Source organism: Notothenia coriiceps, unplaced genomic scaffold (genome assembly GCF_000735185.1).
Source record: "Notothenia coriiceps isolate Sejong01 unplaced genomic scaffold, NC01 NC01_scaffold00033425, whole genome shotgun sequence".
Lineage (NCBI taxonomy): Eukaryota > Metazoa > Chordata > Actinopteri > Perciformes > Nototheniidae > Notothenia > Notothenia coriiceps.
In genome coordinates, this window is record NW_011366126.1 from 28,950 (window position 1) to 52,406 (window position 23,457).

Genomic DNA, 23,457 nt, shown 5'->3' on the forward strand with positions numbered 1-23,457 from the left:
CTTCTCCTGACTCTGGTGCATTATTGATTTGTGTAGCCTGTAGTTTAACATGTCAAAATGTCAATGCGTGTTTTAGTTCCTAGAAGAAGTTCGACCTAGAAGACATTTTAAGACCTAAATACAGTAAAGGGTTTGGCAAAGTGATTATATACTTTGAACTGTAAACAATGATCTACCATAATGTATTTTATAAATCTTTTTTGTGATAAAATGGGCTACTCTGTGATTTGATTCATAAACAGTTCCTTAAATGATTTGCCAGAAACTTCACTGTACTGTATAATGACATGAATATATTCACATATAAAATAAAATAAAATACCTAAACCCAAAGATTTAATCCATAATGCTTCAATACAAACTACAATACAGTATGTTCAAATGATACAGTGTTTAAATTTACAAATAACTTTATATGTTGCAATGTAGAACTATTACTGTAAATAATAGCTATACAAGATCTCCATAAACTGTATGCTTTTCAAAACTCATAACCAAGTTACAACAGCAAATGGACGAGCTCTTTAAGCCAATTAAACGTTTTGATCCAATGTTCATCCTGTCAAGCAATAAACGCAAGTAAATAACATAAAGAGGGAAGTTATAGGTTTCTAGGAGTATGAAACAAGGGTTAATGTGATGAGTTTCTTTCCATTCACACCATCCTAATCGTTTTTTGCGGTATGAAACACACATCCGCAGCGTAAATAGACGCTGGATATGTCTGGACATGTCTCGCTGTAAATGAAAAGCAATTTTAGCCGCTGGCATCAGTTCTCCAACGCTTTTCCAGCAGCTGACTCGGCCACGCGCTCCTCGAGCAGTATGTCCCTCTGCCGTTTCCGTAAGTCATTGTTGACAACAATCATGGCGTCCTCAATGTCACGTCTCTGCTTGGGACGTGTATCTGTGCTAAATGCAGCTTATAAACTGGCCCTGAATCCCATCAGGTAATTTAATATTGTTTGCTTATAATGATTACATTCGTGCGGGTTACTATGAGTAATTTAATCTGAAACATTTAAATCCAAATCGACTAAAGACAACGAAAGGAAGTCGTGTGTCTGGCAGGTCACAGGCATTCTAAGCTAGCAAACGTTAAAGCATAAAGCCTTTCCATTAAGTATGTAACAGGTTATCGCCCTGCATTGGACACATTATATGAGTTTTTAACTACGTACTTGCTCGCATATGTAGTCTTTAAAGTAACTACTCTGTTAGCAATAGTCAATGATATCCTGTGTCCTTACAGCACTCGGCTAGCTAGCTAGTTAGCCGATGCTAAGTATAGCTAGAAATCAGTTTAAGAGCTAACGTGATTAAAAGTCGCCCGCGGCTCCACACAACATGAGCTGCATTCCATGACTAATAATCGACCAGACAGAAACTTTATTTAATAACAAACCTCACCGGAGATGTCAGTATCACTGTCTGAATCACGACAGCTAACTTCAACCAGTTAACTTCAACTGGTTGAAGTTAGCTGGTTAGCAGCTAACCTCTCCGTGCAGGGAGCTCACTGGAGGCTACATGCTAACACAACTCGCATTAAAACAACACGACAGTCAGTCAACGCTTTTATAGACATATATAAACAAATAGTAACAATGAGATTTGAATAAGGTTTAATACAACTGGAAATGTTCGGTTTTTCTTTTAAATTATTGTTTGCTTTCGGTGTGCACTTTTAATATGTTGACAACTGCACACATACCATACCATCCTGCAGCAAGTTGCGTTTAATGGTTGCATGTTTACAGTTTAATTTGTTATTTTACTTTATACTTTATCCTGGACGTGTTTTTTCTTTCTGATAACAACTTTATAATACTTTATAATTTTATAATCCCACATACATTGCATAATAGTCAATATATTCAACCATCAATACCCAGTAACCAGATGCAGTAAATGAGTTGGTGACGACCTATACTCACTTAAGTAACTGCAGTAGTAGTAACTTGTTTTCAGTACAATTTGACTAATTTTACAAGCTGAATGAGTTAATCAGTTATTCAATGTGTTCGGGACTATCATATCCACATTGATTGTATTGCAGTCGTTACTCCAAAAATAAGTATCCCAACTGTAAGCATGTGGCCTGGCAGACATCAGGTGGTATCAACTCAAATATACCTCCATTTGAGAAAGTCTGTCTCACCCAAATGGTCATTTTTTTTAAAAGTTCTTTTAAAAACGATTTATGTTTTCAATGTTTTAAGCTCCAAGTGGCTCTTTGTCAGGGACATACTCTGTTTACTAAAGCGTCATGCAGTGCATGTTGCAAGAAGACACTAATTGCTTTTAAGTTTTGTTTTCAGCTAAATTAAATAAAGTGAGACTTTCTAATCACTCAATACACACAATGGCCCCATCAACTGTTTTAATTGATCATTGACTTAATCTTGTACGAGATCCTTCAAACATCATTGAATAGTAAACAGCACGTTACATTGAATTTCTTAACCATAAATACCAAGTATCTCAGGTGAAAATTCAATTGTCAAATTCTAAATTAATATTATTGCCTCAATGTGAGTTCACAGATAACGGTGACTAGAAACAAATGCCTTTTATTTAATAAGACAGTTTGTTGGAAAGATAGCCAACAAACTAAACAACTTTAGAAAAAGGCATAGTTGAACAAATACTTGAACAAACAGATGCAAATGGTGACCATTTTGAGTTGAGTCGAGTATAAACTTTTATAAATTCAACTTGAAGTATTTTCATACTTAATTGATCAGTCCAATCTTCTTTGACCCATGTTTAAAAATTGATTTGTCAAATACTAGTAGTGACCACCAGCATTTAATTGATCATGCCATGAATCTGAAACCAACACATTTGGGGCATGTTTGCACTAATTTTCATATGTTTTAAAAAACTAAGTTTAACCTATTTTCTTTTTAAATTCACCATTGTATAACATTTATATTTGATACATTATACATCTTTCTATTTTTGACACTGGGCCTAAATCAAGCCATGACTTAAAGGTGGGATAGGCAATTTTGGAGAAACCAGCTCGAGTGCGCTAGAATTTGAAAATACACAGCCGGAAAAAATCTGCCACTTCCTTACAGAGCCCCTCCTCCAACACACACGAACGCGCACAGGACCAATGAGGACACGAGATAAGTTTGTGCACAGATGGAAGGCTGACAGGCAGGTAGGCCATCCAGTTATTTTAGCAGCACCACGGCTAAAATGATTGGTCGTGCTTTTTACAGTGCCACGGCTTCCACAGATGACATTTTTTAATGGATTTTTTGTCAAAGCACTTAAGATATTCATTGCTATCGGGATGTAAGAGTATTCCATGGAATATAACAAAAAGTGCATCTCGAGCCGGTTTCTCAAACTTAGGACAGTAACTCCCCCAGAAACCATAGTGTAATTAGACACAATGCAGTCCATGCTTTTAGTTTTTTATATTTTAATTTGAACATGAGATAATGAACTCGGAATTCTAAGTGTAAGTGATTTACATTTTTTTTAAAGGGAAAAAGAGGGCTTAATGTGGAATATGTGCTTTCCCTGGTGGGGCCTGATGGCACATTGCTGTTTTGCGACAGTACGCGGCCGCACATAATGACAAAGAGCTACACAGTCCTCGCCTGACACTCGACACAGCCAGCATTAAGCCTGTCCTGTCATTAGGACGAGAGCAGGAGGCTGCCAGAGATTCACCAGACAGAACTAATAGGTGGCGGGGGGATTCCCTCCTTGTCGCTTCCTTTTCACCGTCCTCTCCCCACCGCTTCCTCCAAGATAGTCAGTGATTGCCCAGTGCGACTTGTTTGTGTCATTTCATTCTTTGTTACTTGTCTTCCTTTGGCAGTTTGTGCTTTGCGTGTAATGTTCATCTAATGGTTTTCAGGTCTACAAGCACATCAACATCCAGGCTGGCAGAGAAACCAGGACAAGACACGCAGCTTATTACCGTTGATGAGAAATTGGTAAGGACCCCTCCGTGGCCAGCGTGACACACAAATTGATGTTTGTCTGGTCTACTGTCGTCCAATTACCTTCCTGGAATATTGTTTAAAAAACTCCTTATCTGCTGCCAAAATGAGTTTGTATTGGACAGTAGGGCTTTGTAACGCTGTGATGGTAAGGGCAAAAGGATATCATTGGTAGTCCTGTGTGCGCTCGCAGCATTTTTCCTCTCTTCACTGTTTATTGAACAAGAGACTAAACTGAATTGTTTACTTAATCTGGTTTAGTTAATGTGACAATCTTTGATGCCAATGCAACTCAGATCAGCTTTCCAAAAAACAGCATCATTTGGCGTATAGGATTTGTTTATTTGGTTGCCAAGACCACCAGTTAATATACAGTACATTTATTTACAGTCAGGTCCCAATGTAGAGGTCTTATAGAGGTTATTGTTTTCTAATAATATGAACACCCCATCTATATTATTAGGCATACACTAACCATTTAAATCACCTCTCAGTTTATGTATTTTAACTTAAAGTATGTGCAAATGTAAACTATGTACTCAAGAGACAGTGGTCAATAAAGAATAGAGGAACATATTAATGAGGCTGGGAATCTATGGTACCTACCAAAACAGTTCAAACACATTTGAAAATAATAAACACAAAATAACATGAGATGAAAACAGAGGCTTTATTATACATTGAAAATACATTACCCTCCCAATTATCAATACATTTAATGAGGCTGTCTGAAAAGAAAGGGTACCAAACACATTAAACAGACAGACTACAGAAAGCCAAAGAGAAACTTTCTGTGTCCTTTGATTGGATGGAAGTTTACTATCTAATTCATAGTTTCAGTCCTTTTATCGAGCAACAATTCCAAGACTCACTGGTTTCCTTATATTCTACATTATCCTTGATTATAAACTGAATATTTTTGGCTTTGGACTGTTGATCAGACAAAAACAAGCAACTTGAAGACATAATGTTGGGCTCTTTTTTTTTAAAATTACTGTTAAATGAATGACAAAATGAATGTCAGTTGCTGCAGCGAATACATGGCCAAGAAATCTTATTTTTCCAAAATACTTCGGGGAGAAAATCACCCCCATGAACATGATGTTTATAAAAGTAACTGGAGAAGCAGACTGCTGCATGTTCTGTCCATTTACCCAGCAGTTGGAGAATACATCAGTGGCTTTGTTTCATGGTTTCCTGAGCGCAGTTGTATTGTCAACTGGAATTACCTGGGCACACCGGGGTGCTCCAAAAGCACTCGGAGATTTGGTTTGAATTAAAAATGTGTAATTAAAGCTAGTTTACTGGTCACCAGGAGACTAAGTCAGTATTACTTTTTATATGAATTATGTGGGACGACTCCTTTGAAGCTTCATATTTAATCAGACAATGAGCATGCATTGGCACTGGCCAAGGTGAGCAATGTGCAAAAATAAGGATCTTTTGAAGTGAATGCTTTCTCAATTAAAGACGAAAGAGATAGGAGATAACGGCGAAAGACGGAGTTTGGGGAGAATGTGGGAGTCTGTTGTGGACCTGGGGGGGGGGGGGGGTTGCTGTGTGTGGGCAGCGTCAGTGTGCTTTTGTTCCAGACCAAAGCTGACCATACTGGCAGACAAACCTTTGGCTGGGCGGAGTGTCTGTCTCTGTCCTCTCAGTAGGGGCCACTGAGAGGAACGGCAGAGGAGAGGAAAAAAAGGGCCTCTAAAAATGGGGAGGGGGTGAAAGAAAAGAAGCTTGCATGGAAAAAAGTTTGTGAGACACCCTGAGACTCACGAAAAAGACAGTGGCCACTTCAGTGTTTTGGGCCACAGAGGTTCCTTTGTGGCGTGCTGTTGCTGGCGGGAAGTTCTCTAATGCTCACCCAGACAGGCCGAGAAGAGAGGCCCTCAGCTGTTTACAGTACAGTGGTCTCCATCTCACATGGGAGAGGGCAATGAGAGCACTCTCCCTTTTGGGCATTCAGCACATGTCAGCACGCTAGTCATTCATCATGCGGTCAATAAGTGTGAATTGCGTTCTGGTTAGACCAATCAAACAAAGGTCTCGATCCACAGCGAGGTTATGCTGGGTTCGCACGCTGTCTCGCTCGAGCGGCCCGAGGAGAATGTGGTGTGCCGCTTGTTATATAGTGAACATTTCTGAATAACCTCATTTAGATGATGAGGTTGCATTTTGGCCTGGGTAAGCGATATTTTGAATTCACTCCAAAAACTCTGTCTGAATGTTTGCGTGACACTCATTATCTTGTCCTTAGTTCTCGTCTGTCCCAAAAAATGCAAACCTTGCAGGAACTTGCGTCCCTACAGTTTGTGTGGCCCTCTCTATTACAGGTACATTTAGGCTAGACTCTCCTGCAGGTCAAACATGTGAACTAATACCGAAAACATTTTCTTTACTACATTTGTGAACACTTGTACTGGAAGCTGCAGGAAAATAATAAGGAAGGACAACTGTAAAAATAACCTAATAAAGTGGCTTTAAACTGGACTATGTTGGTTGTACTGATGATATACCCAGAGAGTCTTCTTTTAGCTCCTTGTTTTGATATTCCTGCTCACGACCATACTGTTTTGGTTCACTTTCTCAGCTCTAATCAGGGTTGTTTTCAGTAGTGGCCGGCAGCTGTTGAGCAATAACGCTCCAACCCTCTGTACCTGTCTGAGAGACAGACAAGAGAAACAAGCTATTGAACATTGTGGAAAAATGTAAAAGAGATATTGGCAGGATGACAAACAAGTTAATTAACACTCTGGATCAAATGAATAGTTCAAACAAAAGCTTGTCTTCAGAGTGTGGGCATTTGCTGCTATTGTTCTTTATAATAATAATAAAGTATATTTTAGTTCTGTGTGAAATGGATGATGTCACCAATGGACCAATTAAAATGCGATGGCCCTTTCATATCATGTTATTGGCGAAAAAAATCATGAATTATTAGGACCGCAAACAGCAGATGAAATGATGAAACAATGATTTCTTGCAGCCGTACTGCGGATCTCGGCTCGATTTCAAAACGGACTGAAGTTTGAGATCTTAAGAGCAAAACTTTGAATTCATTGTCGGCCCTTCACATATGATGCCAAATGAAAAGACCTGCGTGATGGCGCTGCAGTGCCCAGAGCTGTTCCCTACGGAGCCCATACGGACCTGCTTTTGTGTGTAATCACTGTTTGATTAAGCATGCTGGGCAGCTCCGAGGGTCCGGCTGGCGGGCCACTGATACACGGCTTAACACGGAATGTCTGTGACCTGCTTCAATTAGAGACAGGCCTCGCTCCACTCTCTGGCCTTTTGCAGAAACAACTGCGGTTCTAACCTCAGCAGCTGCTTCGATATGTGATAATACAATATCTCCCACTCATGGCGGAGTGTCTGAGCGTCTACTCCTGCTTCGGCCAAGTGCACTCCCTCACTCCACATAAAGACAACACCATCATCTTAAAGCGCTTGTGAAGCCTTGTTATAGAGTTCTCTAAAGGCACTAGGGTTTTACGAGACAGAAGAGGACAGTTATTAGAGAGCGGGGATTCAAGGAGGGAGGAGGTGGGGGAGAGGAAGAGTATTAAACTGGTAGGACCATTTGATGCTCGGCATGTTGACTTTATTCATCTGAAATCTTTGCTTTCTTGAGTATTTAGAGCCCAGTGCCTGATTTGGCAAGTAACACCACATCTGGACAAAAGATGTTTGATTGCGTTAGCGTTGTTAGTTGTTTTGAAAGACTTCAATTGGAACCTGATTGAAGGAGCCTGAGTCTGTCAGTCAAGATGTAGCATGCAAAGATATACAAAAACATCTCTGATACAGAAGTCAGTGAAATGAGTCTGGTTAACACATCATCCTCTCCGTTAGAGCTATTCAATGGGATACGCCAGTTTGCTATGGGACACGTGAGAACCCAATTTCCTGCAGAATTGAACGTGTTTTGAGAGTGTCAGCCTCGACCAAAAGGACCTCAGACAGGTATTTGCTTTCACATTTGGCCATGGCAGGAACATAAGCGTGTTGAACAAGGACGACGGATCCACAATAAAAATCCAGCTATCCCAACTATGAGGATATATTTAGCACAAGCAGTTTAAGTCTGCAGTACAGGGGTGTATATTCTCTAAGCCTGTCTAGCCTCAGACACAGAGTGACCTACAGTGGAGCAGACCACATTCACCACCCCACCCCCCTCCCTCTCATCCTCCTCTCCCTCCCTCCCTCCTTCGCACATAGACAACTTAAGTGTCTGTTTTGTCTGGTTGCCCTCTCATACGGCGCGCTTCGGCGAAAAATCTCTCGGCTCAAGTTTGGAGTAGTGGGTCAGAGGATGTTGGTCCTTGAAGAGTGCCAGACAAGAGGCTTTATTATGTATCATCCACTAAATAGTATTTCATTCATTTACACTCTCTTCCATAGAGACTAAGCCTCTAAAGAGGACTCCTCCGTCCTGTCATCGCTGGGTAGTTTTAGGAAGTGCCGAGCTGCTAAGTGTTGTGTTTGCAGAGCGGATAAAAAAGCTTTGCTACTTCCGTTTGCCTACACTTCCATTTGTTCATGCTCTTTGTAAGCTAGCAGCTCTTTTTCTAAATGTACCAACTAGGTTTAAGGTCTTACACTATCCTTACATTTCTATGGTAGTAAATGCAAAAATCTGACATTCATTTTTTATTTCACAGTATCTGTGCTAGAGTTTAAACGATAAGTCTATTAGTTGATTTGTAATCATTTTACAACATGCGGTCAAGAATGTTTTAACGGTTTAAGTTGCTTTTTAAGATATTTTTAGTACAGCCTTGTATATTCTATCATTTTTAGTTTTGGACTATTGGTCAGACAAAACAAGACGTCACTTCGTCCTTTTATGTTATTTGCTGACATTTTACTGACCGAACGATTAATCACCTTATTTAAAATAAATGATAAGCTGAACCCTGAGAATGTTTGCATTGTGGCTTGATAATAAATATATATACAGTGGGGCAAAAAAGTATTTAGTCAGCCACCAATTGTGCAAGTTCTCCCACTTAAAAAGATGAGAGGCCTGTAATTTTCATCCTAGGTATACCTCAACTATGAGAGACAAAATGAGAGAAAACAAAAATCCAGAAAATCACTGTCTGATTTTTAAAGACTTTATTTGCAAATTATGATGGAAAATAAGTATTTGGTCAATAACAAAAGTTAATCTCAATACTTTGTTATATACCCTTTGTTGGCAATGACAGAGGTCAAACGTTTTCTGTAAGTCTTCACAAGGTTTTCACACACTGTTGCTGGTATTTCGGCCCATTCCTCCATGCAGATCTCCTCTAGAGCAGTGATGTTTTGGGCTGTCGCTGGGCAACACGGACTTTCAACTCCCTCTAAAGATTTTCTATGGGGTTGAGATCTGGAGACTGGCTAGGCCACTCCAGGAACTTGAAAAACTTCTTACGAAGCCACTCCTTCGTTGCCTGGGCGGTGTGTTTGGGATCATTGTAATGCTGAAAGACCCAGCCACGTTTCATCTTCAATGCCCTTGCTGATGGAAGGAGGTTTTACACTCAAAATCTCACGATACATGGCCCCATTCATTCTTTCCTTTACACGGATCAGTCGTCCTGGTCCCTTTGCAGAAAAACAGCCCCAAAGCATGATGTTTCCACCCCCATGTTTCACAGTAGGTATGGTGTTCTTTATTCAGTGGTACTGGACGTCTCTCGACCCTGGTTATCATGTTTTTCGTCACGGCTTGCTGATCTGGGTCTGTATTGGTGTGTGTGTGCGGTGGGCGCGGTCGGTGAGTAAGGTAGACGTCACGGTCTGCAAGGGGACGATATCGGTCTGTGACAGTCCGGGCAGACTTCAAAACGCTCTCTCGTAAATCTACTGAGTATTAGAGGTCGGACGGTCTTTCTTAACCCCTCTTACAGTATCCAGCCTTCTTTTGAGTTTTATCGTGAAAAACCATTTTTGAGTTGATCTGCACAAACTCCTCCTTTCTTACGANGCGTTCGATTCCAGTTTTGGATAGTCTGGCGTGGTTTTGTTCCATTTCAAACAGCTGTTTGACGCTCGGCGTAACCTTGGCGCACTGCCACTCCAACATCCAATCCCAGCGCTTGAAGATTAATCACGGGGACTGTAGTCCTAAACGATAGCTGGGGATTATGGGTAGTGTAGTGTCTTCGGCCATCCTAAACTCCTAGAGGCCTACGTCTGTTTCCGGTTATTTTTATTTTGAAATTCAGTTCCTGACGGACACCAAAAAAGCCAGAGATTATGGAATCAAACCAATAAATAAAAGCAAGGATAATTGTGTGTTATTGGTGAGTAAATAACAGTGTGTTATTTTGAAAAGAATAACAAATTAGAAGGAAAAAAAGATTTAAAAATACAGATTTCAGTATTCTGAGGCTCTGAGCCCCATTTATTTTCCTCACAGACGGAAACAAAAGTCAGAAATTATACGATTTAAAATAAAAGCAATAATTGTGGCTTGATATTGAGTAAGAACATGTTTTTATGAACCACACAGCTTCCGGTCTTCCACGACCCGACCGGAGAAAAAGACGTGCTGCAGGTACGAAACACATTACCAGTAGAAATACATTGCTTTTAAAATCGTGCTGTGCAACACGAAAAAAAGGAGAAAATCGTGTTGGTGAACACGAATCAATAGATTAAAAATTGTGTTGGTGAACACGAAATGCCATGAGACTGGGTTGTTATATCTGTATCCTACCTGCAACTGGTCTCTGAAGCAAGAAAGACAAAGAGGATAAGCCATAGTCGTTTTGAAAGGCCTGACAGAAGGAGAACTATCATTCTCTTAATACCATAGTGACATTCAGATTGAGGTCAAAACAGATCCATAGAGAGAGGGTTTTTCCAGAGGTTCCTCCCTATCACACTTCTTAGTGTAATCAGTGACATAGTTCATGGAGATGGATCTCTTGAAATGCAAGCCTCTATGTTTTTGTCTACAGCAGGAGAAGTACGGAAAAACCAGAATCAGAGTACACAGACAAACTCCAACAGCATTACACCAGTGGTCACAGTAAGTAGCATATTTTACTGCGTTGTTATCAAAAAGGATGTTCTTTGTGGCTGGTTTGGGTTTGGAAGAGCACATCAAAATTCCAGGATCTTTTTACTCTGTGCTGTGATGCTTCCGTTTTGTATGTCCGTTGCTGTCCCTCTTCTATCTCTCTGTTGAAGTGTCACCTGGAATGAAAATCTACATCGACCCCTTCACATATGAAGACCCTAATGAAGCAGTCAGGGAGTTTGCCAAGGAGATTGACATGTCCTGTGTCAAGATTGAACAAGTTATTGGTGCAGGTAAATAGAAACAGTTCATGAAAAAAGAAATGAAGTCAGAGAAGCAGCTGAGGACTGAACAGTTTTTTTTTTTTAACATTTTACAGAACTTATTGGAACTCTTCAGGGCTCTGAGGGTCCTGACCACTTTATACATCATGGCTTTCCTCCCTGAAACATACCATATTAATGTCCAACAAGATAAAAACAAAGTTTATGTACCATTGCTATGAAAATGACGTCATAGAAAATGATAGTTATTTATAATTCATTTACTTAGATTTTCATTACGGCTTTTAAAGACAAGAGTAACTAAAGACCATTTTGAATTCAGCGTGATGAGTTTACCTCTGTTATTTAAAATATACTTGACATTCCTCTGACTTCCTCTCAGGTGAGTTTGGGGAGGTGTGCAGTGGGAACCTCCGACAGCCTGGGAAGAGAGAGATCCTGGTAGCCATCAAGGCGCTGAAGGCAGGCTACACTGAGCGCCAGAGGCGGGACTTTCTGAGCGAGGCCTCCATCATGGGCCAGTTCGACCACCCCAACATCATCCATCTGGAGGGGGTGGTTACCAAAAGCACCCCTGTGATGATCGTCACTGAGTTCATGGAGAACGGATCCCTCGACTCCTTCCTCAGGGTAAAAACAACACACTGATAAGCAGTGGTATACATTCACCAAAATACTGTACTTAAGTAACATTTTGAGGTAAATGTACTTTACTTGCGTATTTCCATTTTATGCTACATTGTACTTTACTCCTTTAAGAATATTTATGTTGTACCTTTAGTTACTTACAGATATAGATTAATGATAAACAATATGATCAACAGCTAAACTTTAGATGAACTTGGATTACATTCACAATTAGTTCAAATTAACTTCACCTTTACAAGCTTTAAAAACACGTCAATATCTCAATAATAATAATCTAAAAAAACAAAAATACATACCTTTCTGAAATGGCTTTTACTTTTGGTACTTTAAGTATATTTTGATGCTGATACTTTTCTATTTTTTTCTTGAGTAATATTTGAATGTACAAATTTAACTTTTTACAGAGTATTCATACACATTATTATTTCCACTTTTTCTTGAGAACAAGATTTGAGTACTTCTTCCACCTCCGTTGATTAGTGAAAAGGTTCAGTACTTAGTTCAGGACAAAGTCCAGTCATATGGTATGAAGTTAGATATGATGCAAAATGCGCGAGCTTGTAAAAAAATGTTGAGCTTGTGTGCATACATTACATTTTGCACTTGTATACAAATATCCACGTATCTGTAAACCAAATTTGAAGTCACAGAAGAAAAAAAAAAGTTTTGTAGCTTGTAGAAAAAAAATGAACTTAGTGATGAAATGTGCACTTGCAGAAAAAAAAATATTTTTAAAATATATTTTCCATTACAAATGCAACTTGGTTATTACAACCTCTCAAATCAGTCATTACAAATTCACGAATCTGCTCTGTGGCAGTATAAATTGATGAATCTGCGGCCTTGACTTTTGCTACACTTCTTGCGATGAATGTGTCGCTTAAGTAATTTTCACCTGTAGATGTGGGGGGAGGGAGGCGGGTTGGAGGGTAAATGTATGCACACAAGCTCAGATATTTTTCTGCAAGTGCTCACATCAGGTTTTACAAGCTCTTGCATTTTGCACCATATCTACCTTCATACATGGCCACTGGTTATTATTACTCTTCCACTTTGGCAGGCTTATAACTTGTCCACAGTCTCTCCAAATGTACTCTGCAGTCACTCACTCCATTTCCAAGCAGCCAAGGAGTCCCACAACACTCAGTCAAATTCATGCCTACAGACTGTATATCTGCTGTGCCATGGTCAGCTGTCTTTGTATCCTTAAGAATTATTTTGGCATTTAAAGGCAAATGTCAATGCAGGTATCCATGACTACCGATTCAAAGGTGAAACACATATACATTTGAATCTGCTCCAAAGCCAGCCAAGACATGGATTTATATTAATTCAGATGTAAAGTCCTATTATCCAGCACACCTTGGGTTCAGCCAAAAAAAAAAACATTAACTTGATGTCGTTCTGACAGCAAAACGATGGGCAGTTCACGGTGATCCAGCTGGTGGGAATGCTGCGTGGCATAGCAGCAGGGATTAAGTACCTGTGTGACATGAACTACGTCCATCGAGACCTGGCAGCGAGGAACATCCTAGTCAACAGCAACCTGGTGTGCAAAGTGTCCGACTTCGGGCTGTCACGATTCCTCGAGGACGATACTTCAGACCCCACCTATACCAGTGCTCTGGTGAGACTTCAGTATGTGTACTATGTTACTATTAGATCACATCCCAAGATGACACTTCATGTTCCAGGTACATTTTTTCTCTTCAGGCTATTTACAAAGCTGCTAAAAGCCACTGGGAGATGTGCCTCTTCAATGTTGGACATTGTGTTTTAAATACATTTTCACTGATTGGTTAACTGTTATTGGGCTCTACATTTCAAATATACTATTATTACAAAAATGTTCGATTCATAGGAAAATGAAAATAACTTGATTGGATTAGATAATATTAAATAAAGGAATCAAAGTTATTCATTATATTTTATCAATTATAACCATTGCTTTAAAGGGGACCTATCATGCAAAATGCAGTTTTTTATGTCTTTTATACATGAATATGTTTCCCCGGTGCGTCGGGAAACTCACACAGCGTCAGAAAATAAAATCCTCTCTCTTTTCCTCCGTACCCAAATCTTTTAAAAACGGGTGTACAACAAGCGGATACAGATTCCATCCGAACTGACGTCAATTTGGCGGCGGACCCACAGAAAGTTGCTATCAGAAACAATGCCTGACGTGTTTTGGACGTCTTTGTTTACATTAGCAAGCGTCGCTAACACTCAGAGCTAACCTGTACTGAAGAGCACATGTGTTTAAAAAGCAGGAAATAAAAAAATAACTCACCTTGTGATAAACCTGCAAGAGAAAAAGCATTTGAACTACCTATTACTATTTCAGAAATAAATACCTTGACGTGGTTAAACAGGATGGCGTTTTATCACAACCAAATTTAACTTTAGATAAAGTTAAATTTGGTTGTGATAAAACGCCATCCTGTTTAACCACGTCAAGGTATTTATTTCTGAAATAGTAATAGGTAGTTCAAATGCTTTTTCTCTTGCNGTCGACAGGGGGTCGCCAGTCTCTGGCACTGGTATTTTGGGGGTCGCGGGCTGAAAAGTTTGGAAACCCCTGTGAGGTGGGCTGATGATCAGAAGGTTGCGAGTTCAAATCACGTTTGGAACACCAATACTAGTGTGCCCTTGAGTAAGGCACTTAGCCCTCAGTTACTCCAGGGAGAATGTCCCTTGTCATTGTAAGTCCCTTTGGAATAAGGCGTCTGCTAAATGCTTAATTTGTAAATTATATTTTTGGGAGAATAAACCGCACAGATCCTCAAGTCCGGTGTGTCTCAATCATTAACAACGCAACACAGCGCAACGGGGGGTTGGGGTGCGGTGCCCCCACAAATAGAATCAAATTCTGTGGGAAACACTGCATCAACACATTTTGTAGATCTCTGTAAAAAACGTTCTATTTCTTAACAAGCAGCACAACAGAACATGTTCTCCACGGTGTTGGAAAGTGAGGCACTCCTAAAATGTGGAACAAAGTGCTCAATGTATGTCTGGTTATCTTCTTACATTTTGTGGAAGAAATGAAGTTGTGAGAGTTGTGAGTCCAGATGTTTAAGCTAGTAAATATATCTGTCTGTTTGTAAATGGTGGTCCACTCTTAGAGGTACTGTAGCGTACGTTTCCATAGAGCCTATTAACCTCTCTTTGCATGTGTGCTGTGTGAGTGATTACACAACGAAGGACTGCAGCCCCTCAGTGTCAGGAGAGATCTCACAGACGGGTACCCAACGCTTCATCCGTCGCACCTTGGGAGGCAAGGGTTGGAAAACCAGTCAAGCAGCACATATTGATTACCCTCTAGAGAATGTGTGCTAGACCTTCGGAGCGCAATATGTGAAGCTACTTAGAAACGTCTCGTTTCTTTGATGGTTTATCTCTCTTACATCTTTGTCTATCCCACTAGTGTAGCCCTCCCGCCCAACTTCATCTCAGCTTTCTTTCCATTTCCCACCCATAAAGCCTTTCTCATCCTGTCATCCCTGGGCTGGTGGTCCATCCCTCTGGGAGGTTAAGGGGCACCATGGGTGAGAGGGCAGTCGGCAGGTTGTGCGGGCACCGTGCTAGCCTTTTCCCACAGCCCGCGTCAAATGCTGCTGAACCCTGACCCCAGTGGGTCCTCACTCTCAAAATCGGTGTGGAACGCAATTCAGCCAGCCAGACCCTATTCAGGATCGGACTTTCCATTGGTGGAGAAAATAATCCCCCCCCCATCCCAATTGTAGTCAGTGCCCTCCCTTTGTCTGGTGGTCAAGCAGGGTCGGACGGCCGGCCGCCACTAGCCAGGACAAGACTTCCGAAAAGCCTATTCAGCATGTGACGTGACCCCCAGGTTCCATTGCTGACTCACAGGGATCAAACGCTGGGAATCTCTGGGGGTTCTCCTCCATGGAGGTTTTCAGCCATTGAAACTAACCCTTTTGACAAAACTCCAAATGACTAATGATTTTTCCCTAAAGGTTTCTTTGATTGCATAGATATGCTAAACAAATGTGGGATTCCTGGAATAGTTTCATGCAGGCCTTACTTTTGTAATACTTTACTCTTGATAGTCGTTACTGAGTTTAAGGATAATTAACTGGAACAGAAGGAGCACATGGGACAGCTTTCATCCTCAACTGTTGAGCTGGGTCAAATCTTTGGCTGTATGATCCTGATTTCCTGGCAGGAGTTAAAACTAGCCTGAAGCAGTTCTGTGACTGAAGGAAATAATATTGCATACAAATAAACACATTGAACACACTAAAGAACATCAACTCTCACTTTCGATGCTCAGCCCGGTGTCAATGTAACTTTGAACATACACACTAAGACCCCACTGAATACGGGACTGAACAAAGTGTAGTTTGATAAAGTGATGTATAGGACATTGAGCAAAAGTTAAAGACAGACTTGAAAAGCAGTGAAATGAGTGCTGCGTGTTTTTAAACAAGTAAGCCTTGGTTTATTTGATTGTTTATGATTCATTTCTTTCTTTTTTTATTATTGTCCTCCAATGTTCTCCAATAGTCAAAGGTGTGCAAGAAAGACCCAGCGAACCTTGAATAGCTTGGTCCCATGGCATATGTGACTGTGTTTCTGTGTTTGTCTATATTCGAGAGGTCGACTTGGTGTGAGTTTGCAGACTCCAACTTGACGCACGGTTTCAATCTTTTGCAGCACTTTGATAGTAATGCCGCGTGCTGTGTGCTAAAGCGGGGGCCTGCTGTAGCTTTAAAGCTGGTCAACTGTCAGGACTGGAGCGTGAAAGGGGGGCCCCAGAGTGAAAAGGGTGGAGGGACCCACTAGGGGGGTCCTGCCGGAGGAGGGGTGGCTTGTAACGGACCTCCTGGGCTTTGAGGGCCCTCTGTGTGGGCTGCTACAGCAAGGCGGCCCTCTTCACAAGAAGCAGAGAGGCTCTAGGGAAGGTGCTGGTGCAGTGGCCCCTGCAGCAGAGAGCATGGGCAGGACGCCAGCTCGCCCGTTGAAGAAGTCCCACATACCAGATGTTACTTGTCAGCAAGCTCTTGGCCTTTAATAAATTGAGTTACTGTAAATCTGTAATAACGCAAGGCAAACATGGTTACCCCACCTCCCCCTGTATATCCCAAGCTCACATTGTTTCCTTAGTGTCCTGCAGGTCAACCCCTAGTGTCCCAGCTACTGAACCTGCCGATTACTTTTCCAATATACACAAGAGGACGGATGTTTTCCTTCCTTTTTCCCCCTAACCTGCACTCCTACAAACGAACATGTCATTCATACTTAGACTGTAAAATCAACAGGATTCTGAACTCCAGTCCTTGATCTTTTTCAGGGACCCTAACCCAAGAGAAATGTATTTTGAGATTTTGTGTTTTAAGTCAAATTATCCTGTTTCTGCAAATGTGCATCAGGGTAGCCTGTTTTATGTAATACATTCTGAGGATCCAGATCACAATTCTAATAAGGATGCTTGCCAATATCAATATATTTATCAAGTGAAATAATCAGAGTAATTGGTAATAGCAATAAAAACTCAACATGTGTAAAACATTTACAATATTTTTGATAATGTCCTGCACAGCATTCTTTATACAAAAACAGAATTTAGTAATGAATAAGATAATCATGAACATGGTCCTGCTGGGAGGGGATACACTTTATTGAAAAACCACCCAGCTCTAATCCCCAGTGTTTAAGTGTGTTTGAATGTTCGTTCTGCAAACCCACACAGCATCTGTTGTTGCCACTAGCAGACTTGAGGCATGGGTCATTTACCCAGGTAACAGCGGCCAGTGTTTGTGGAAGTCATCTGATCTGCTGCAAGAAAAAGAAATGCCTCTGTGCTACTGAAAGATTCAGGAAGAATGTCCTCTGTGCAGTCCTGCTTAGATTTACAGCGCCTCTGAGGATGGCTCTGATCTGGCAGTGGTCAGTTGGCTTTGAAGGGAAGTGCACAGCAAGTGAATCACTTTGAACCTACACTGAGCTGAGCCTCAGGGAGACCCCCGCTCCCACCTGAGTGGAGCAGGACAGTAAATCTAAACGCAGCTCAGTTTTTACACTGTGACATGGGGACTTAGGTCTTAATTTGTTGGCTGCAGAATCCCCTGGTCCAACAGTTCTCCAACTGTGGCCCGGATCCAAGGTCGCCTCAACGCTTTTACGTGCTGGCTAGGCCTGGATGGTTTCAACAGCAAATGAAAGGACTAAAGTGAAAGTCCATATCTTTCTGTCTCTCCCACTCTGTTGTTTTACTTGTTTATGCAATGTTCTAGCATTTTCTTTCTAAGCCCTGCTGCATGGTTCTGCATGGACACCCAGATATCCACCGCAATTATGTTAATATGGCTAGGGCCGCAATTACACAATTATAAACATGGAGGTCTCGGTCTGTGCCAACTGTGCACCACTTCTTATTGATGATTGGCTTGTTGGTCTAAGCAGATTGTTTCACTTTCTGCCTCCTCCAAAAATATGGGAACCACGAGATAGTAAAAAAGAAGAAAGCAAGTAGAAAACAACAACACAAACAGGCATACAAAACATGCAAGACATCTTGCATTGACTTTGAGGGCAACCTTTTCTGTGGACTTGCTGTAGATTTGTTCTATACATGGTATGTCCATGAGTTGTTGCAGAGATGGGATGGTTCGTTATAGGGACAATGGTGATTGTTGTATCTGTGTGACAGCAGCAGTCTGCAGAGGAGGAACACTTGGAGTACGAGGCTTTATACTTCTCCGTCTGTGTTGGGTCACCTGTTAGCTGTCCCAACCAAATTCAGAGGGAGGTCCTCACTACAAGTAACGTGGACAGAAAGGTTCTATTGTCAAATACCTTACCTGTGTGACTTTCTCTTAATACATGATCAGGTCATTATCCACCTTGGTTGCGGGACAGAAATCCCCTCTGATTCAAATTCATTGCCCAAAGTGCAGCCTTTGCTTACATCTGCTTTAAGTTTCTGTTTCTGGCCAGTGGGCTGCTTCATTTGACACCTCCAACAGTTTGCTGTGCAATGTTTGTTTTTTCACAGGCTTCCCAAGCATTCGCTTGTCTTTAAGGCTCTTTAGGTAAGCCGGAAAAGCAAACAAAAGCATATCTATTATATGGTTTGTGGATCTCACATTACTCCCCCATTGCAATGCAGTCGCCTGTGGGCCACTTTCCAAGTGACTGATATTTTCACTGGGGCCAACATGTCAAGGGATTGTGTAATTGATTGTCTTGGATATTTGAGTATGCCACTTTCCCTCGTTCAGAGACCCCCTAATGCTTCCTTCTCCAGTTATATGGCTTACTCATGTGGTGAGGTTTTGACACATGACAGTGAGGCAGGATAGACATGTGGTCATGGTACATTTCAGAACAAGGGCATTGGAGGCCATATCTTCTATTTGATGAGGTACAGTTATTTTAAAGCTTATACAACATAAATATGCCCGTCTTAAATACTTAATTTGTACGTACATATAAAGATGTCTTTGGCTCCTCTTCGCTGCCTTCCCCGTACAGTTGGTCACTTTATGCACACATGCTCAAAAGAAGCCTTTGAACAAAGGATGTTATTTTTGTTGAAAAAGGGCCCCTGCTGAAGTTTATCCAAATGAAAACCTCTAGGCTAAAATCACTGGTTCTCCAATGAGTTTATTGAGTAAAGCTTTCCTTGCTCCACAGAGGACTTGTGATAGTTGCCTGCAGGAAAGCAGTCTTTGAAGGATAACCTATCGGTTTGAGTAAGTCCCTTTATCAGCTTCTATTTCTGTTTTGGCTTTTTCAAACATGGCTGAAAGGCAAAATCGTCTCAAGTAAACATTTCCTGTTCTTCCTTTTATGATCTTGTTTCTTAAACAGGAAGAGATTATTAGTATTATTTGATATTATTGAATTTAGTTTAGATATTTTTCTCAGACTTTAGGATCCTGAGGCAGCTGCAAGAGCCAGACTTTACAACAAAAAACCTCAGCTCTAGATGAGAAATTGAGAGTTGACAGCGCAGGTCATTTAACTTTCTTTTACGATACTGATCTGCTGTCGGAGTGTATCCAACAAACCTGCATCTGTTACATCTGGCATTGCTGTTAACCTCTGCAAGAATGGTAGAACTGACTTAGATTTCCCGAATCACGTACATACTTCAGGACCATTGAGCCACAGCAGGACTTTTTATCACAAAGATCCTGAATATGGCATGTTAACTGCGTGCACACTGTTGCCTTGGACCTCTGCTATCGCACCCTTGAGAAGGGCACTTAATCTGAATTTCTCGGCACTAACACAATTGCAAAAATGACTATAGGAAACATAAAGGGTAGGGATTCAATGATGAGAATGCTCCATGGAAGATAAATCCCTTCCAGTTACTGGTACATGTCAGCATGCTGCATACTGTAATTGTCCGTGACATTGTGGGTTATACTTAAGGGTCACTATAAAATACAGTCCTGCACTGTGTACATCTAAAAGCTGGGCTGCTCGGCACATTGATAGCAGAGTCAATCTGGATTGAAATGTCTATACTAGAGATGTGAAATTGGGTTCCATTAGTCTTTTTACTTTCCCTGTTTGGATACCAAACCTGTTGCGCAGTGCATGCTGGGATGGCAGCAGCTTTAACTTTAAGCTTGAATATACCGTAATTTTCGGACTATAAGCCGCGCCTTTTTCCCTATTTTTCGACGCTGCGGTTTATATAACGGTGCGGCTAATCTATGGATTTTTACAGCTAACGGCCAACACCTTTAACTCTATGGGCTCTATGGCCGGTCCGCGGACCCCCACCTTTAAGCGGCGGGTTCCAGCAGGAAAAACTGGAGGCCGGAAAAGAGTGAGACAGGTAGCGCGCAAAAGTAAAAGTGGAACCGAGAGTGATATGCCGCTGCTGCGGTTTATATTCAGGTGCGCCTTATAGTCCGAAAACTACGGTAAGTAATATAAGCAGGTTAAGAAATACAAAGTAATTCCTCAGTAACTTCAGTTAAATTATTGTACTTATTTTAAAACAGCTTTTTGCAAATGTGTTGTTTAACAAGACAGGTATTTGTATATACTGTACTTGTATATAGACTCTTCTTGCACTATTTCTATTATATTATTATTTACATTTTGGCACATCTCAAAACATTCTTTTGCACAATTTTGTATTTGTTTTATGTCCTATATATTCATGTTTAGCTGTTGGAGGAGCCTGTGACTTAAGTTGTTCATTGCCAGATCTACACTGTAGTTACTGTGCACATGACAATGAAGCTTGAATCCTTATGCCCCGCCTCCCTGGTGTGTTTAGTTGATCCGGGGCCCAGAGCAGAGCAGAGCAGAGCAGGGCTCGGCTGGCAGCGGACGGCGGCCAAAGCTCTTTTTATTCTGCCAGGCTATCCTCTTGACCTGACATGATGCCAACAGTGACCATCACTTGTAGTAATCGTTCATGGGTCAGGGGGCGACTGGATGCACGTGCCATGCATGCCCATCCTCTGTCTTAAGCTGCATGAAGCAGGCTGGCCAGGGCTGGAGTTTAAGATTAGCTGTGCAGCCACTCCCTGTAGACTCAAAATGATTTACCTTTTAATGAAGTGACATTTCCTCCAAACTCATTTTCCAAAAAGTAATGGAGGAATTGTCTCTTCTCATCAATATGTCAAAAGATGGAAAAACTGTATCCACTCAAGAGGAAGTTTTAGTCTGTGTTTTATTTTGGGTCCTGTTCCACAAATAGCCTTGATACTGATTTCCAAAAGCAGTTAAAGCCATTTATTAAATCAGTTGAAAATCCAATCATAATACATATTTCTGGAAAAATAACTGTAATATATTTGACTTAAATCTACTAAAACATTTGTATCAGATAGATGGCGATCCGGACGGCCAGTTAAAAGTATATAAATATATATATTACCCTAATATGACTTTTTTTAAGAAGAGTTGTGGCTTATTGGAAAGGAAGATGTGATCTAGTGTCACTATGGTTATATCATGCATATTACCAGTTTGGTATGGTACAGTGTGCTAGGAAGAACATAAGAGAACATTTACAAACTTAAATTTTTTTGTCATGTTAATTAGCATTTCTCAAAATAGAATTATACAGTTCATAAAAAAACTATAATTGGCAGTGATAATAATGTCATAAGTATTACATATAAAATCCAGTCCATTCATGTTTTCAGTCATTGCTCTGTCCTCTGTGTGCTGTAACTACCAAAGTGTTATGGCTCTTCAGCACAGAGCCCACTGGTGGCTATCATGCCTGGATTCCAGAAGCAGGAATGCATTTGATACAGACACAGGTGATTAAAGATTTCTCGACACTCTTATGCATGTATAAGCAGCTTTCTCCCATGCACAAGGCGAGGCTAGACTGGGTGACCCAGTGGTCATCCTCAGAGCCATCTGGCAACCCAGGTCTTGTGTGGCTTACCCTTCCCACTGCCTCACGCAATTCCTTAAGCAAGCATAATTGTGCTTAGAGGACTTAATCTCAGAGAAACTGGTTTGGCCCTCACCGTGGACTGCCAGGGTAGGTTCACCGGCTCTCAGGTCATGGGGTTCCTTCAGTCATGTAACACTTAGGCAGCGTATTTGGCGACTTACCCCGCCCGCCTGTTGTGTGAGTAAAATCTCTGGATTGTATTTGCCCTTTCAATGAAATGCAGCCTGTATGAAGGTGTTTATACCAATTAAGTATTATTACAGGGGTGATTCTTGGGTGTCTCGGACTCCTCGTGCACAATTATTATACTGCACTGAAACGTAATAAGCCATCTGGTTTGTGGCAGTTGTCTAATCTTACGACAGGTGGAAGACATTTGCCCAACTGGAGATGCCCCTGGGCGTGTTCTGTTGGGCCCACCAGGCGAGGAAGTGAGAGAAGCTTGAGCCTGTCTGCACTTGCTCAGAGGTCACTGCTGGCCGTTTGACTGTCTGCCAGTGCAGGGGCCAGAGTCTTCCAGAAGAGGGCCTTGACTACAGGCGGACAAGTGAGCCAGCCAGCCAGAGAGGCAGCCAGCCGCATCGTCTGCAGTCTAGGTCTGAGGCTAGAGCATGGACCAGGGCAGCTCGAGTTACCCAGACAGATTTGTTAACACTGTTTGGGTCCACTCGGCTTTCTAGCCAGGCCTCTGAGCCAAACGCGACTGAGGTGACTTAATCTGTCATTAAACTCACATTACACCCGGACAGAGACTCGGCTCAGGGGCAGAGACAGTGCTCGCTCTCCCTATCACTGGCATGGCTGGCTGGATTTGAGCAGACACAAAGAATACCCCCCCCCCCTCCTCCTCCTCTCTATCCTCTTCATGCCACACACCATGGCACAGCTAGACAGCACAGCACGGTCTAGACAAAAGCAATTTCACTTGAAGTTGAAAAGTAATTTCCCTGTGTGACGGGCACCTGTGTGTGATTGCTGCAGTTTCCACGTGTATTTGAATTGGAAAAATATCAATTCAGAATACTGATTACTACAACACTGTTGATTTAAACAATTGTTAGTTAATCAATCTTTGTTTGAAATGTGCAGAAATGTGTAGAAATGCTATTTGAAACCTAAACA

General features: G+C 41.4%; 1 protein-coding gene across 1 annotated transcript; it reads left to right on the plus strand.

Annotated features, from left to right (window-relative positions):
- The first annotated feature begins 7,331 nt into the window (after positions 1 to 7,331).
- Positions 7,332 to 16,730, plus strand: LOC104961570 (ephrin type-B receptor 2-like). Its single transcript, XM_010789882.1, has 6 exons — positions 7,332 to 7,420; positions 10,931 to 10,998; positions 11,160 to 11,282; positions 11,656 to 11,903; positions 13,333 to 13,548; positions 16,542 to 16,730. The coding sequence occupies exons 1-6, from the start codon at positions 7,332 to 7,334 to the stop codon at positions 16,728 to 16,730; spliced, it is 933 nt and encodes a 310-aa protein (XP_010788184.1).
- Positions 16,731 to 23,457: the final 6,727 nt, after the last annotated feature.

What these genes read in the sequence shown, in the direction of transcription:
- LOC104961570 (XM_010789882.1), top strand. Translation starts at nt 7,332, where the DNA reads ATGGCGGAGTGTCTGAGCGTCTACTCCTGCTTCGGCCAAGTGCACTCC. An exon ending in TGAACAAGTTATTGGTGCAG is followed by an intron (nt 11,283 to 11,655) that starts GTAAATAGAAAC and finishes ACTTCCTCTCAG; the next exon opens with GTGAGTTTGGGGAGGTGTGC. An exon ending in CCCTCGACTCCTTCCTCAGG is followed by an intron (nt 11,904 to 13,332) that starts GTAAAAACAACA and finishes TCGTTCTGACAG; the next exon opens with CAAAACGATGGGCAGTTCAC.